Source organism: Sciurus vulgaris (genome assembly GCF_902686455.1).
Source record: "Sciurus vulgaris genome assembly, chromosome: 5".
Taxonomy (NCBI): Eukaryota; Metazoa; Chordata; class Mammalia; order Rodentia; family Sciuridae; genus Sciurus; species Sciurus vulgaris.
In genome coordinates this window covers 97,612,149-97,630,353 of record NC_136465.1, presented here as the reverse complement: position 1 = coordinate 97,630,353, position 18,205 = coordinate 97,612,149, and the positions used below count along the sequence as shown (strand labels likewise).

The window sequence follows — 18,205 nt, the reverse complement described above, 5'->3', positions numbered from 1 at the left end:
ACTCATCGAAGTAATACTAATAAAGAAGTAGCCAGATAATCCCCCATAAAAAATACAAAAGACTAAGACTGTGGGAAAGAAATCCAGTGAATACTCACATTGGTCTTAAAAAATAGACCTGAAAAATTACTACTCTACTCAGTGAACCTTGAGGTTTTTTGGGTGGGGATGGGAATAATATTCAACAGGACTTTTGTAAAACATACCTGTAGAAGTAAGTCAAGAAGGACTTAATTTATTCTGACAGTCGATGTGGCAACATAGACATCGCTTAAATTATTCATCTTTCCTATAGAAAATTCCCCTCCTGGAGATCTCAGGATTGAATTAGACCCAAGCTAATTCAAACATGAATTGATTTTAAAAGTAAACACAAAAAATAAAATTTGTCCTTGCACAGGTCTGCAGTAAATAGCAGTGGAATTTGTACTTTAAAAAAAAAACTACATCTAATTTTCTAGATAATTTTTCCTGACTTGTTAAGAATCCTTTTAATGAAATTCTGCTTTGTTTCATAAATAATGCAATACTTGCTTATGACTAGGTGAGCCTAATTAGCTCATGAGAGGATATTGCTAGCAGACCTATGCTATTGCCATGAATAAACAGTGACTATGCCTTTTCCAGGTGGAGGTCTCTTTTTAGTGCTCACAGTGACTGACTTAGAGTACCAGCAGTGTCCTTCCTGGAGGAGGTGGGCTCTGTTAACATGCAGCCTCTTCCCTGACTCTAGCTGGTTATGAAGCCCTCTCCTCCTAAGCCTCAGCTTTCTGAACTACAGACCTATTCTTATGGCACAAAGCATATTAAAGGCTTCAAAATGCCTCTCTCTTGCTCCTTACTTCACTTTTCAATACTCGCTTTTGATTTTGAGAGTTCAGTGTGGACTTGTATTCTGTTTCTGATTTGAAAAAGAGAGAAAGTCATTTCTGTAGTCACTGAAATCTGAAAACACAGAGCTGCTCATTTAAATGGCAGTGGGATCCTGGGTGAATATGAAGTCAGTGGAGGTGGGCTGAGAACCAGGTAGAGAGAACCAGCTGCTTGACTGAGCAAGCAGGCCCCTTAGTACACAGGCGAGCCCATCATGGAAGCTCCTAGGAAAGGTAGATGTCCTTTTCCTTAGTGTTTTCACTTCAGACATTTATCTTGAAAGCTCCAAAGCCTAAACAAATCAGGGAAAGAGAAAGCCTTAAGAAATTACCTCTTCTGAGATAAAGGAGGGCACATGTCCCAAACAGACTATTGTTGCTTCTCACAGAAGTGAGAAGTTGGAAATTGCCCTCGCTGTGCTCACCAGACATGCCTTAAATCTTTCAGAGGTCAAAGTGCCTTGCTCAACATCAAAAACAAAAGTTTCTTTGGAAGAGTTGGAGTGCTGACCATGATGTGCTCTGCAGTCAATTCCCAAAGTAATTTTTGGGCACAGGCTTCCCAGAATACTTTCCTGAGCCTGGTGCATCTTCTGCCTTTGATTATAGCTCTGATCCCCTCTGATGGGATCTCAGAGAGAGTGCCAGGCACTTGTCTCCAGGATGAAGCTGGTGTTCAGCAGCTGGTACCAGGGCCCCTAAAGTTTTTTGTGCTAATTAATGTGCCCAGAGAGAAGCCAACAGCAGTACCCATGCTGGCTCAGTGTTTTTCTTTTGCCTGACTTCCTCTAAGTATATTTCTCAAACAGTCTCCAGAGCCAGTGTGAATAATTAGGGATTTCAAACTTTAAGAGGATGTATTTGAACTGATTCTGTCCCTTATCCTTTGTCAGCCCAGAGAAGCCTGACAGAGTGTCCTTCCTAGGAGCACTAGTACTAAGAGATGTTCATAGCTGTTCAGTGAGGAGTAGGGAGGGGTCAAATGAACAGGAAACTTCAAATTGAGCAGAGGGGGGAAAAAAAGCGCTATTCAACTTGCCTTCCTTCACCTTTTAATAAGAGGCCCTTCTGTCCCCAAATTAAATTGACTTTCTTAGTAGGTACAGAGCAGGGAGGCCAGGGTGGCATTGGATTGTCAAGGAAGTTGGCAAGTACAGATCACAGTTTTATTACAAGGGCATTATCTCAGCTTTTCTACATGTAAGCCAACTCCACAGGCTTATTCAGAGCCCTTTAGGGACAGCAGTGGAACAAACCCATTAGGCTGCTAACTCTGTCTCCCCCGAATGTATCAGAAGCCACTGGATTCAGTAGTCACTCTGATCTGGCTTCTTTATAATTTTGAATTAAATAAGTACATTGATTCCCTTCCTTCCTTCCCATCAGCATGGATTTGGTCTACTTACCTCTTGGCATTAACTTTTGCACATTAGGATGCTGGTTTTCACTTAATTGTGCATTATTTAATTTTTCGATTTTGTATGTTTTAAGTGCTCAAGATTTTCATCCCAAAAACTGTGTCAAGCCAGGTGGAACAAATTGTATTAGGAGAAAGGAAATGAAAGAAAATAGAAAAAGAGAGTTAAGATGGAGAGCTATTTTGGAGAGTTTGTTTTCATGGGGAGACTTTCTGCATCATCCTTTCTCAGCCCTGGCAGTCTTGCTAATGCTCCAGTCCCGAGATGTTTATGAAGATCCTTCCCTAAAGAACTCCCACATCTGTGCAAACAGCAGGCATTACAGAGGCAGCTGGTCAGCAGTGCCACCAGCCAGAAACTCAGCACCTGAGCCAAGGAAGTTGAAAGTGACTGTAGGCTTCTGAAGGACTAAAATTTATTTATCCCTGCTAGATTTGCATACTGTTTATTCTTGCTCTATGTGGGAGTTATTTATTTATGCCTCTACATTTTAAATATCTGCTCCCCTGCCATATTTAGGTGCCTTCAGCTGCAAAAATCATTGACCATGAAGATTTGACACAGACTCACCCTTAAAATAAAAGAATTCAGGATTTCACTGTGGTTGTGACATACCTGGGGAGGGGGGAGAAGGAAACCGTGCCCAACTTAGGAATCATGGTTTCATATTTGTACTTTTTCAGGTTGTATCCACGGCATGCAAGTGCCCTGAACAACCTTGGAACACTGACGAGAGACACAGCAGAGGCAAAGATGTACTATCAGAGGGCTCTCCAGCTCCACCCGCAGCACAACCGGGCTCTTTTCAATCTCGGGAATCTCCTTAAGTAAGTGGAACATGCCGCAGTTATCAGGTGGCCTTGTGATTTCAAGAAACCCTTTCTTGCTGGTTGTGGTGGTTCAGGCCTGTAATCCCAGCAGTTTAGGAGCCTGAGGCAGGAGGATCCCAAATTTGAGGCCAGCCTCAGCAACAAAGCCAGGCTCTACATGATTTAGGGAGACCCTGTCTTCCAAAAATAAGGGGCTGGAAGCTGGAGATGTGACTCAGTGGTTAAGTGCCTCGGGATTCAATCCCTGGGAACCAATAATAATAATAATAATAAAAATAGAAACTTTCCTTCTTAACACTCAGTTCTTTTCCTAGAGATGAACAATTAGGGTTTTTTAACTTTGGGAAATTAATTCTGTGTTTCCCAGAGTGTCTTTCTGGAAATATTGGTTCTAGGAGATGTTTGTCGAGTGTAAAGGGATAGGAATGGGAGAGGGTTATATGGCCGAATAAATTTAGTATCTGCTGAATTCAGCAAGATAGTTGCTTTATTGCAAGAAGCAGTCCTGTGCTGATAAGTCTTGTGAATCTTCAAGAGGGAAACTGGAATAGACACAGCATTTTTCAAAGTTTTTTTCTTTTTTTCTTGATAAGACATTTCCCAAGATACATATTCCATAATATGCTTTGGGAAAGCACTGTTCTCTAAACATGTAACTTAATGGCATAACCACAATGCTAGAGGCTTGTCTGGGATTAGTAGAGGTGACTTTTGCTCTTAGGAGCAGCTGTCAGGCATGAGCACTGATGTTTGCTTTTCACTCATTGCCCTTATAAAGATCAGCAGTGTGATTAGTGTAACTGCAGACTGAAGTTAAGGAATACTTTTGCATCTTGTGTTTTATTAAGGTGAACTCTAGGCATATGGGTGATGGTCTTGGCAATGCTAGTAGAAATAATAGTAGTAATGGTGGTGGTTATAGAATTTAGCTTCTGAACTTTAAAAGGAAAAAAAACCAAATTGCGAACATTAGAAATGGAAATTTAAAAGGTGAAAATGGCCAGAATCAGAGGTAGTGATGTATTTACCTGTGCTGCCAGAAGGCTGTCACTCCACGTGCTTACTGAATAGGTTTCTGAGCATGGCAGACTGCCTCTCCAGTACTGTACAGGCTCTTAGTAACTTTTTTTTTTTTTTTTATGGTTTCATTTTTAGTTTTTTTTCTTTTTTTTTTTTTATTGTAAACAAATGGGATACATGTTGTTTCTCTCTTAAAGCAACAGTAAAGTTGGCTTATGATGCTGAAGTTGCATTGCCAAGTGACAGAAAAAGGTGACCCAGAAAACAGCAGGGCTAATCTACATTTAGATAGCTCTGAACTTTACTTCTGTGTGTCTTAATATATTTCTGCACCAATAGCAATGGGTCAAAAGCAAGAAAAGGATAAGAATACTGTAAATGTGTGTGACATGATTTGTTTTACTATTTAAGATTTATGCCCCATTTGTCTCTTGAGTTAACTTTGGAGTTATTATAATTCACTGTTTAAAACTGTGCCTTTTCTTTTTAATACGCTAGAAGTTAGTGCTCATTCTAAGAACCTGAGTTATCTCTATAGATATAAGCAGCTTAGATTTGCTCATGTATGAGAGGAAAGCAATGCCAGTATTCCTGTTTTATAAACAAACCTTAAGATTGGAAGAAGATCATGTGACAAGGTTCCTCCATAAGGCAGAAGACTTGGGAATGGAACCTGGATCTATCTGTCAGACCTGGTACCCCTGACCTTAACCACCATACTTGAGTGCCTCCTTGTGGCCCACTTCAGAACTGCAGACAGCTTAGAGCTGCTCAGTAGAAATACAAGGAGAGTGAGTCATGCAAGTAATTTAAAATTCTCAAGAAACCACATTTTAACGCATAAAAAAGTAAGAGGAAATTTAATAATATATTTTTATTTAACCCCAATTGTTATTTTATCATATAATTAATATTTCTAAAAAAATTATTTATCATAAAATTTAAAACATTAATATGTTCTTTTTTTATATTAAATCTTTGAACTCTAGTTACTTATAGTCTATCTCAGACTAACTGTATTTCAAATGTGCAACAGCAACATATGGTCAGTGGCTATTATATTGGATGGCACAGACATTTAATAACCTTGACTTTGTTCAGGCCAGGAGGTATAAATAAGATGTGCTTCTGTCAGAGAATCCTGGCAATATTGCAGCAACTCATTTGGATTCTTGGAATTACATGACAGACAGCTATTCACAACAGTAGAATTCACTGAGTGTTATCCAAATACATTTGGCCTCTTTCGGGCCTTTTCATGGGACTTTGAAGCTAACTGGTTATGATTCTGTGCAGCACATTTACAGTGTGAGAGATTGATAAGGACCAGCTTTCCATGCCAGCATTCTTAATTTCTATTAATTATTGTTGGCTTTGCTTGGAACCTAAAACATCAAAAAAAGAGGGGAAAAAAGCCAAGAGAAAAGAAAGAAAATAATTTGCAAGATTAGCATGAAAATTTTATAGAAGAACAAAGCAGAAGTCCCTGATGGCTCAAGAGAATGTAATAGAATATTTAAATTAGAGGTACGGGAAAATATTCCTGTGAGTGATTAAATAGTTGCTTATGTTTGTTACTAAAGCAGAAGATGAACTTCTTAAAGAATCAGGTCATACCTCCCCCATTACCACCACTACGTGCTGTTCACCTTCAAGGATAGGGGTGTTGCACTAAACCTATTAATCAAAACTAAGAGGAAAAAAATGTTATGGAATATCCAATAATTGAACTGTATAAATGAACTTGACAACAGCATACATTTTTGCCCTGTACTTAAAGAAAATAGAACTTCCAAAGAAGCCTAGGGTACAAAAAGAAGGGTACTATTATCTTTATAATAAATTTGAATGTTCGGGATATGTTTCCTCACAGTGTTGGCATTAGCTGCACAATTTTTTTTTCATAAAAAGGGAGGGGTTTATACATTCAAGATAATTCTATCCTCCACTTTTTAACTGCAGCTCTTGAGTGCACAAAATGCCAGTTCAATGGATAAAGAAATGCTTTACAAGGTCTTTACTGCCCCCTGAGAACGTCATGGTGACCTGGTAGTTGTTGGGTTACTTCCCACTTATCTCTGGTCCCAACCCATATACTTTCTTCTCCTCATCTTTGTTGGACTCATAACTGTCTCCACCTCTTTCAGGATTTTAAAAGTTCAGTTCAGCATCTTATGACACCACTTTTATCCTCATTGCTGGCAATCATCAATACTTTGTACATTCTTCTAGGATTATCAGGCCCTGGAGCTCCAAGACAGTGATTTTGCACCGCTCGCCAACCTACACTACCATCTTTCGTCAGTTCAGTAATTCTGTCAATCACCCAGTTCCTCTCCTTCCTTCTCTTCAACACACTCCACTTCTGTTCCACAGTGGGCAGTCACTGACATGGCCCTGCCACTTTCTAATCATTCAGACCTTTTGGTACTGTAGTACCTGAATTCTGAAATATTCCTCTTTGACCTTGATCTCTTACCTCTGCCCACCCTCTCTTTCTCCTCCTCTCTCCTTACTACTGACCTTATAAAGGGGTTGTAATTTTGACCTGCCACCTAGCTCTTCTCTGTGCTCAATTGCCTTCTCTGAAGACCTTAATATATTGATACCTTCTGTGGTGTTTTTCTCCTCTTATTTTCTCAATCCTGCTAGCCTGTTTTGTATTGTCATTCGAATCCCTGTTCTCTGATTTTTATGTTCATAATTTATAATTCCATCTCTGATACATGTGATGTATTTTAGGAATACATGCAACATGAATTCTTACATACCTTGATTATCATTGGCTTGCCTGACCAGACGAACCTAAAATGCCCCATTGTCTGTATTTTGCTTTCCCTTGACCAATATTGCTCAACGTGCTTTTTTCTCATGATCACCCCCTCCCCAATATGACACTGTAAAAAAATATTATTCCTAATCCCCCTTCTGCCCAATTACTGCAGAATAAGATTTGTTAGTTAGGGTTGAGCTTTGGAGAGACATCTTGTGATGTCTAAGACAATTTTTCACTACCACCACCGCCATGCCCAAGAAGCGATGTTTACTTCTGTGGAAAGCACACCTCAGACCATCATCCAGTCTGTCACTTGTGGGAGGAGAAAAACACAAATATGAACTGCACATGATCCTTAGAAAACTCTGGTGAGAGAATTGTGGAAAAAATCCAAAACCAAAGGCAGAATGGGGGTTAAGAGCTATTAGATATTCACCTCCTGTGGTCTTTTATGAAAACGTCTGTTTCCCTGTTGCTTTGCCCTTTGTCCCCTTCCTTGGTGCCCTATGCACACACATGCAGAAAGCCGCATCATCTTTTAACTTGGACTGAGAATGTTCAAGTTGTTCAAGGTGAATTATCACAGCTTCTCCTTTTCCTGCCTTAAAATATTTTGCATGTCCACATTTGCTTTTCCCTGGGGAAAAGAATTATCTTACCCCTAATGAGGCTAGTGTTTATACTTGTGTCTTTGTGGGTTTATTATTTTTTTAATTGAGACATACCTAGCAGGCAATAAAATGCACACATCTTAAGTGGTCGGGACAAAGAGATTTGCAGTTACCCCCCAAATAGCATGAGTAATTTCTACCACCCCAGAGAGACCCTCAAATCTCTTTCCAGTAAATCTCCTTTCCCCCAAAGCAATCACTGTTCTGATTTTTTCCACCATACATTAATTTGGTCTGTTTTAGAACTTTTTCTATAGGTGATTGTTTAATACACACTTATTGACATCTCAGATTTTTTTCACATAGCATAGTTTTTGAGTCTTACTTATTTTGTTACATGGTTCTTTGTTTTGCTAAGTAGCAATACTGATGTGTCGTAATTTGTTCATCCATATTCCTGTATGTGGATACTTGGTTTATTGTTGGTGTTGCTTGTTAGGAGTGAAACTTATGAATATTCCATGTCCCATTCTTTGTACCTTCATTTTGGGAGAGGGTAAATACACAGGAATAGACTTGTGGGTAGACATTTCTTTCATATTTTAAGAGGTTGCTAAAGAGTTCTCCAAAGTACTTGTCACATTTTCTTTCCATAGGACACAGTGAGAGACCCATTTGCTCCATATCCTTGTTAACAGATGGTGCTGTTTATCTTCTTTATTTCCGCCATTAGTAGTCATTGCTGTAAAATCCATGTGTGTTCTCATTTCTATTTTTCTCTGCTTCCCCAGCCATTGTCACGGACTCGCTCTTAGGTCCACAAATTCTCCCCATTCCACAAACTGTCACATGCCCCAGATGCCCTGGGAAATCCTCCTCAGAGAAGCTAATCCCTCAAGTTGTTCTCTGAACTCTGAGCAGATTAGCAAGAGGAACCATTGGCACCTGGTGCTTCTCTTCTTCCGGACCTGTTCACACAGCTCTCTGGTGGGGCTGCTCTTCAGCTCTTCCTGCCCTACTTCCTGTGATGTGAAGAATCTAATCCTGTTGGCTTCCTTCTGTTTTGAAGCTCTGTATTTTATTGCTTGTGTTACAGTGATTGTTTCATTCTTCTGTATCCAACCTCTCCTTCTCTCCCCTCCTCTCTATAAACTTTGGGACGCCTGAGAAATTCATTTTATGCCCGTCATCTATGCACACATCTTAGCGTTCAGAGCTTTCCATAACCCTATCACTGTCCTTTTTCATTTCTGCCCTTCTCACATCTGGGTAAACCCAAACACCAGCTACACTGACCACTTGTCAACGTGTGAGAGACACTAAACCCATCAAACTACATTTACGAAGACTGTTACTGAGGTTGTAAAGTTAGACTTATTTAAATGTGGTTTCATTTACAGTTTTATCTGACTATAAAACGTCCTGATGATTATGATGTTTACCTACTTCCCCACAATTTGAGAGTTATTTATATATAAACAGATGGCTAATTGTTCAAATATTTTTGTGTCTCTCCCCCACCACGGCTGTACTCATTCATACCATGATTACTAATAAATTGAGGCTGAGTGGTTTTAAACCCATTGCAGGGTTTGCGAGGAAGGCATTTTTTCCTCAGTCTTTCTTTGCTCCAATGGCTGCCATAAACCCTGCTGTAGGAGGACAGCTACACAGGAAGCACTGTGGGTAAAAGCAAACTTTAAGGGACCCCCCGGTTTTGTTTACATTCTCTTGAAGGAATTGGAATGTCATTTTCTTTCTGTGCATAAATATTTCTAGCAGGAGATAATTAAACGGGCCAGACTACTTTGCCAGTTACAAGAATTTTCCGTCATCTCCTGTGTCCTGAAAATCTTCTTCCCTGCCTCTCTGCTCACCTAATCTTTCCCGGATTTATTTGCAGTTTAGTCCCCTTAATTTAAGCTCCTGTGCTGCAGAATTACTAGAGATATAAGCTAAAGAAGGAATCATTCAATTAAAGTGAAAGAGTAGTGTGGATAATCATTAGAAATTTCTTTCTGCACACAATGTCTTACTTTAGAATTTCAAGCACCTCAACTATTTATCTTAAACCCAGTAGGAGATCAACTTTGCCCTTACACGGAAGCTAAATTTGGTATCTAGGTTGTTGGAGATGATCAAAGGACTTTCAAGTCTAAAAATGCTCTATGTAGGCCTGGAGAGAAGCCAGAAGGGCCCAAGGAGGAATGTGCTCTTTGTTTATTTGCTCAGGTCAGGTCCATGCCTGCCTGTGCCTGCAGGGTCTGTCCCAGGAAACACCTAGGGAGGTGAAGCATGCCCTGTGGACCCCCATTCTTGGGCACTTCTTCCCAAGTCTGCTAGCCTCGTTCCTATCATTCCTATCTCCACCTCCTGCAGACAGCCCCATCCCCCAGCCTAGCGCTCTCAGGCCATCTCACTTACCTGCCAGGAAGCATTACAGAGTCCTCTGCCCTCACCTTCCTGCCATCCTCCCACTCCCAAGGAATGACTGTACCTGACACTTGAAAGACAGTGACACAGCACTTCCTCGTGTCTCATGAACTTGTCCACCTAGAACAGTTGAAGGACAGAGACCGTCACTCTCCTATTACACAGGGAATTGGCTAGGAGGTCAGATGCCACTAAGCTGTGAGGTGGTACCTCTGCAGTCTGTGCTGTCTCACATCATGCTGCTGCATTCCTGTCCCCTGTGTGCCCTTTCAGGACCAGGAGCCGATAGAAATTGGTGAGTTTGAATCTCAGCTGTGTTGCATATTCATGTGTGACCTTGGGGAAACAGTTTTATCATTCAGTGCCTCCAATTATCCATGTGTATACTGGAAATATTACCAGTAACTACATCCTTCATGAGTACCAAGTATTATAATGCACTTAACATAGTACCTAGCACCCACTAAAGATGAAGTAAGACTTAGCTAGTCTTAATTATTTTTAAACCAGGAACATAATTTTTCACTTCCAATTGGAAGCTCAACTTCTTGGTGTAAAATTAATGATGAGTCAGTTAGGTAAAGCATATCTTACCCATGCAGTTGAACAGTTTTAGGCAGTTGTCAACTTCTTTGAGTGTCAGTTTCCTTCTCTTTAAGATGAGAGGACCAGCTGATCCCACAGAGCTCTCTAGCTACAAGACTCTGTGGCTTCATTGATGACTACAGGTTTCTAGTCTCCTGACTGAAGTGTAAATAGAAAACAACCAGAGAACTTGGAAGTCCCTTTTCTCTTCAGAGGCAGGGTGTGTGTTGTAACAGCATCCTGCTTTTGCTGAGAAATCAGTCGGTGGAGCTTCTGGTTGAAAATGCAAGTGGGGAAGGAGAAAGTGAAGCTCCCAATTATTGCTTCCTCCTCTGTGAAGCACACCACCCATGTTTTTAATTCCTCCCTCACAAGGACTTGGAGTAATAGAGATTAATATGCACATTTCACGAACTCCACCGGAGAGGCTCCTAGGGATGAAGCATCTGATTCAAGTCATCAGCTGGTGAGGCAGAACTGAGGGTTAGATGGCAGTTCACCTGAGCCTGAAACCCAGGATGTGCATTAAACCACATCATCAAGCATCCCTTCAGCTAAGGGGTAAATGATCCTGGCTAAACTGGGATCTTCTCAGCTACCTTCTTCAGATCAAAACTGGGGAACATTGTTTTCTTCAAATCTTTTCCTAAGTTTAGCAGATCAATCTGTATGTACTTAAAATTAATGCTGACTTAGAAATAGTTTCGTACTTGGAAGTGAGGCTGTCTTGGGACTAATTTTGAGTTTGGGAGTGACACTGGTTTGGGGCTGGTTTTTTCCAGCCCACTTCTGTGCCCCTGTGGCACAGAACTAGCTCTGCATGCATAGGAACAAAAAGCCATTGTGCAGAGTGGACAATGGAGATGTCAAGAGAGGTTCCAAAGGAGTGAAGAAGAGTCAGGACTAGCATTTCCTGGGACCCACTCTGTGCCAGCCCATGTGAGGTCTTTATGAGAGTCCACTTCTGTGGCTCTATGACTAGATGGTCCAGAATTTTCCATCTGTTCACTCCTCAGCTTCCAGCTTGGGGGCGCGGAGTCAGGGGGTAGTGATCTGCTCCCTGAATTTTATCTATAATGAGTATGATTTTGAATTGGAAAGATTCTTTTTCCATTCCTCACCATCCCATAATATGAATGAGTTTTCCAGATCATTGTGGGTTCACATCTGTGAAAAATCCAGCAGGAAAACTAGGATGACCCCAGTAAACTAGTTGCTGTGTGTCTGCTGAACTGTCCAGGATGTGTTCAGGATACTTGAACCTAAAGCTACACGGAGTGTACCCCATTTTCTTCTCTTTATGTGTAGGAAGCACACTAGGGCCATAGAAAATGTGTGCTTTGAAAAGATCATCTCAGTCAGACATTTACAACTTGACTTTCACAATTCAGTTCTTTGGAAGAGCTAGTAAAATCTGTCTGCCAAAAAAGAAAAAGAAAGAAAGAAAAAGAAAGTCATAAGCTTTTTCATTAGTGAGAGGCATCATTTCTGAATCCAACAACACAACAACAAAATACCCCAACAAAGGAATAGTAAATAAGAGGCTGCCCAGCACTCCAAGTTCACACTGTGGTTAATGAGAAGTTTTATTGTTGCCAAGTGAATCGCCAAATCCATTTATTTCTGTTACTGGCATTTCCTAAATTCTCCCCAAATGTCAATACTTTTTTAAAGCAAGCATCTGCTTTCAGTTTAAATGAATGTGTCATAAGATTCTAGACAGGAATCCAAAAAGTTTTCTGAATTGACAAACTTAACAGCTCCTTAATTACTGAAAGAAAATGTGGCAAAGCCTTATTTGCTTTTGCTAAATATCTGTCATTGAGATAGAGCCAGGAAAGTGAGGCGATGCAAATGTTTTTACTTAACACACAGGAAAAACAGTTGCACTGCTGTATAACCAAAGAGAAAATTCCCTGTGAAACTACAAATGTTTAATGTCAGAATTTGCACGTTTCGAACAAGATCTAATTTCTGCTTAATGTTTCTTTCATGAAATCAATGACAAAGATGTTACTGGTCCCAGGAACCCATTCTCGGGAATTTTAGCCTTTTGGCAGTTCCTTGGGGAAACTTAAAAAGAGTTGAGTTTTGCAGCAAAATATTAGAAGGTTTTTATTTCCATTATGATGCTTACATGGGTAACAGGATATATAGGACATGTATCCACAGTGTACATTCACAATAGAGCTTCTGTGAGAGAAAAATGCCTCTTCCAATTGCAGAGTCCCCCGCTGCCCTCATCCAGCCTCCGCACCTTACTTGGCAGGCAGAAGTGTTTCTTGGGGGGCAGTCCAGCCCCTTGGGCTCAGGCAGTCCCATGGGACTCTTTATCCTTCTTGAGCATCCTGTTACATTTAGCCTCATATTGATCAGGTAAATCCCACATACAAATCAGAGTAAACGTGTTCTTAAGGCACATCCTAAAGACCATCCTTCACAGAATTTCCTGAGGGGCTTACTAAGAAAATGATTCCTGGGCTCCACCTAAGACCTGCTAAGTCTTAGAAGACCTGAGAGTCTATGTTTTACTAAACACCTAGGAATTTTTAAGCACTAAACTTCCAGCAACATTAATCAAAGGGAGAAGTACCGATAAAATATTTTAGATCATGGATGATTACCATTCATCAACCAATGACCGCATTTGGTGAACAAAGAAGTTCAGGGTGTCCTGAGAGGCAATGATATTGCCTAAACCTGGTGCAGGCTTCCTCTTACCTCCTATCTTACTTATATGGGGTCCCTAATAGTTCCATCGGTGCCATTTAAACCTCTTAACAGAATCTCCGAAAGGTCTTCATGTCACATGAGTCCCAAAGGAATTCAGAGTGTTCCTTTCATGACTCTGTACTCAAAGTGTGTCATGGCTCATTGCACAGGGTGTGTACTGAGGTTTGAGTTTATCTATTTGTTCACAGATTATAACCTGTTTAATTCAGGTGTTTTCTAAAGAATTCTGAGAAAACACCTGTAGACATGGCAGCCTATATTACATGCTTGGTAATTCAGACAAAAATGTTATTTTAATATTTTTCCTCTTTTGGATTGACCCATCAATTCATTTTAAATGGCTAAGAGGGTAGTCCCATATAGATAAGGCTTATACTGATAATGGGCTGCTGATATTCCTAAATTACTTCTTATAGAGCCAAAATGAACACATTAGGAAATTTCAGTACTGTCTAATGCTGGCCTAGGGGTGATCTGTACAATTCAAATACATTGGTAATTCCCATTATTAAGAAAGTTCACACTGTTTGAAATTTTCTGCCTCTCCTGTGATGCCCACCTCCTTTTTACATGGAATAATTATTTAACTCTTTCTTTTGGAATAAACTTCCTGGCTGGCTAAGGAGATTCAACATGCTCTTGGTTCTTTCTTGCTTGAATATTCATCTGTGATCATCACCCTGCAAAATGCAGATCTGATCCTTTTTGTGGCCCTCATGGCAGCTAAGTGGATTCTGAATCCTTTTAGGGTTGCTCACCTCCCAGTTTGCCTCTGAGTAAAGCTGCGGGGGAGGGGGGGGAGGGGGGGTGGTGTCTCCATTACTGGTGTCACTTTCCATTCAATAGACACACAAAAGGAAGGGATAATGTACCTCCTGGATTGTGGTAACAAGCACAAAGAAAAGTGACTCTGATGTTTAATGTTTTCTCTGTATAGTTTGAAATGTGAAAGTATATAGTTATGAGAGAATTTTCAAAAAAAATCACGTTCTTCCTAATTTTTTAAATAACAAAATGGGGGAGGAACTAGTTTTCAGTGGGTGGTTTTAGAAACATTAAAAGAACTAATAAAAGCTAACAGTGGTTAAGCACCCCTGGGTTCAATCCCTGGTACAAAAAAAAAAAAGAAAAGAAAAAAAGCCAAAAGCCAAAACATGTATAGTACCTACCTGGACACAGGGAAGTCAGATAATTTGCCTAGGGAAATATAACTAGTATAGTAAATGGTAGAAGTCGAGTCAGAGCCCAGTCCTGGTTCTTGAGCTTGTGCTTTTAACTGCTGAATAATCCGGGTAGATAAGCTGTTTCAGAGCTTAGAAGGACCTGACTGTTCGATAAATGGACACCATGCTTATAATTTTCTGATGATTCCAAGTTAGGCTTGGGTGCTCTCGTCTTTCTTAGGATGGCTTCTGTAATACTTAAAGAGCTGTAGAAACACAGATATAAAATGGTAATTATATTGTCCCACTCTGTCAAATGTTGTCTGACAGAGTATCAGGAACCTCATTTTAAGAAGATTTACAAAGATTTGGAAGTAAAATTTTAAAAAGATTCTTTTTCAAAAAGTAAATTGAGCAATTATCATATATTTACTACATGGAGATCTTTGTATTAGTTTCTGGGATTAAAAAAAAAAAGAATGCCAATGTAGGAACTTAAAACCTAGTAATAGTCACACAGAGAGTGTGCATGCCATTTGAGTTAATGCAGACCTGCCGAGTGTGCCTATCAGTGGAATGGATTAGATTTAGAGTTCTAAATTAGGATCCCAATGAAGTGACTTTGAGATGGGAATAATCACTGGAGGTCTCTAAATCTCGGTTTGTAATATTTGTTGGGGTAGTGTTATTGGTACGGTAGTGAAATCTTAAAATGGAGAGACATTGCCTATCTCATAATGTTTAATGAACATTAAAATAATAACACATAGGACATGGCTCAGTGTGCTCCTTGGCAAGGAGTGAATGTTCATGAGACAACTATTGTGCATCTTGCAGCTTTCTGCATGGCACATTCACTGATAGATAGGACCTGCACATCTGCAGGAGGCAGCAAGGGGTGCGCTTCACGTGCTGTGCCAGGGCCGTAGAGAAAGAGGTGCTTGCTTACTAAGAATGTGGAGTGAAGAGAAAAGGAGAGCTGTCCTCTTGGGGACCAGAACGGGCTTCTAGATGGCAATTCCCTACCATATTTTTGTTTAATGATGATAAATATATATATATATACATTATATGTATATTTTTTTCATATATATATACATATATATACATGTATATATGTGTATATATAAATACATATTATATATAATACATATTACATATGTAATACATATTACATATATATACATATATATTGTATATATATGTATATATAAAAATAAATAAAAAATAAAATAATAAAATATAAAAATAAATAAATTTAAAAAGTATATATTTTTCATATACATAAATATATATATACATTAAAGCCTTATATATAAGAAAGGTGATATGTATGTACATATAGAATAGACATAGATATAGAATAAAGATACAGGTTGAGTATCCCTTGTCCAAAATTCTTGGGATGGGAAGAAGTATATTGGGTTTTCTAGTTCTTAGGATTTTTGGAATACTTGCATAGGCTTTATAGGTTAAGAATTTCTCATTCGAACATCTGAAAATCAAAAAGTTTATGACTTTGCAGCATTTTGGATTTCAGGTTTTAGATTTAGAAATACTTGACTTGTGTAGATATAGAGATAGATAGAAAAAAGATAGACACACATACAAAGATCTTATTTCTTTTTTCTTTTTCTTTTTCTTTTTTTTTTTCAAATTATGTTATGTACTTAGAAGCTTTGATGAGAGAACAGTGCTCTGAGCCAGGCAAGTCAGGGAAGGCTTCACTGGGAACCACAAGTTGAGTGGGCGGGAAGGGAAGGCCCTCTGTGAAGTGCCATGATAAAAATACCAGGCAGAAAGGCATAAGACCTAGGGCAAGTCCTTCCTCTTTACTTGGCACCAGGCAAATCACTGAGGCTCCCTGAGTCTCACTTTCCATTACTGTAAATGAGGGAGGTTGGAATATCCATAATACTCAAATCTGGATGGTGGTCATGTTCATATGAAGGGCTTTCTTTTACAAGACCCAACCTCAGAACATGGAAGGTCTGTTTAAAGCACACTCTGCTGACTTTAAGGTACTTTGAGGACAGAGAATCAGTGGAGCAGGTGATCTCTTAGGTTTTGTAGAACAGATACCAACACCTACCCAGTCTGGCTGGAATAGTGGGCCCCAGGGTGTGTGTGTGGAATGTTGGTCAGGACCAGATTGTAGAGAGTTTTAGACTGAGTCTATCCGTAGGCTGTTGAACCATTAATGAAGATTTTTACCTAAGGGACAATGTTGAAAGCAGTGCTCTAGAAAATTTTCTTTCAATTGTTTGCATGTAGTAAAACGAGAAGAAAGAGGAACTAGAAGGTAATGTGTAACATAAAAGTGTGAACTGAGGTGTTAACAAGCAAACTGAGGTGCACTGTTGACGGCAGCAATCTGACAGTACTGTAGTAATCTCTCCTCTGTGTTTAAATATGGGATAATTATCAGAGCAATGTGTGCTACTATGCGCATATGAAAAAGAATGCTACTAAAATCTGAAACAGTTTGAAATTAAGTTGAATTTTCACAAGGTAATCATGTTATTAATATAACCAAGGAAAGTTCCATTTGGATGAATTAACTTCTTTACATTTTTACACCAAAACCACACCTATGATTTAAGCTCCCACCAGATTGTAAGAGGAACTGTAGAAGAAATATCCTCTCAATTCATCTCCCTTGTAGAAACAGAAACAAAATTACTATTTATCAATTGTTTGGACTTTCTTTAAAAAGCATTGCAAAATATCTGTCAAAGTGGCATGAGACACTTTGTCTGACCCTTGGTGTCTAGTGATTCTCAAAAGCTCCCAGGCAAACCAGAATCATCCAAAAGTGCAGAGCCAAGAGGAAGAGTTCTCTTTGCCTCAGTTTTTGCATCTTATAAAACTTACTGAGCTGACCACATGATGGAATATTTTTCTGAAAAGCAATAAGTCAGTTCCTCAAGGAATTTTCAGAGATACCATTTTTCACAAAGACTCTGAGTTCCCTGTGAGTAACTGTGATGATAACTTTTCCATTGTGTCACATAAATGTTAATGGATAGCCTCAAGTATTTACATTCACAGGCCATGTTAAGTGGTAATCTTGCTGAGTTCATTTGTAAAAAGTCACCATTTTCATTTTAACTGATATAAGTTATGACAAATGAAAACCATTAAATCTTTACTATCAAATTGTTGGTTTTTTCCCCCTCTTCTTATTTTGAAGAGTGACTAAATAATGCCCTTTGGGACTTAATTTTAGCCTTCATTTCCTAAGTCTGTATCTTCCTTTGGACTTTGGGAGGATTTCCAAATTAATATTTGTAAAGATTTATGAAATTCTTAGAGGAAGAGTTCTGCTAACCATATAATCAATGGTCAGATTACCAGATTAAAAAATACATTTTCATTTAAAAAGAAAAAAACATGAGCCAATGGAAGAATTACTTCAAGGTGTATTTTAGAACAGAAACCTATATGTAATCCTAATGGACTTCCATAGACTTATAGACAATTTTGAATTTTTTGTTGACTGAGTGAATCAACAAGAAAGCCCTAAGAAAGTTGTAATACAAATTTTATAATCCTGCACCTTTAAAGCCACATTCCAAGGACCATTCACTTAAGGATACAGGTGCTAAATAACTTGTTTTCAAAGATAGGACTGTGCATCAGAGGATCCTATTAAGAGTTAGCTAGATCCCAAGAAGAAATAGATAGTATGAAAAGCCACCTCCCTTGGGAAATAGCTAAGTACCTGGCACATAGCAGACAATGGTAAATGTTTAATAAATTGA

General features: G+C 39.2%; 1 protein-coding gene across 2 annotated transcripts in view; it reads left to right on the top strand.

Moving 5' to 3' along the window:
- The window catches only part of TMTC1 (transmembrane O-mannosyltransferase targeting cadherins 1), a 265,889-nt gene that overhangs the window by 217,955 nt on the left and 29,729 nt on the right, over positions 1 to 18,205 (top strand). Inside the window, exon 12 of one of the 2 annotated variants that reach the window (XM_079139333.1) lies at positions 2,974 to 3,117. The exons of the other annotated variant lie outside the window; for it this stretch is intronic. Within the exon in view, the coding sequence (XP_078995459.1) occupies positions 2,974 to 3,117 (144 nt within the window). The remainder of the gene's footprint in view (positions 1 to 2,973; positions 3,118 to 18,205) is intronic. 2 annotated transcript variants of the gene reach the window in all.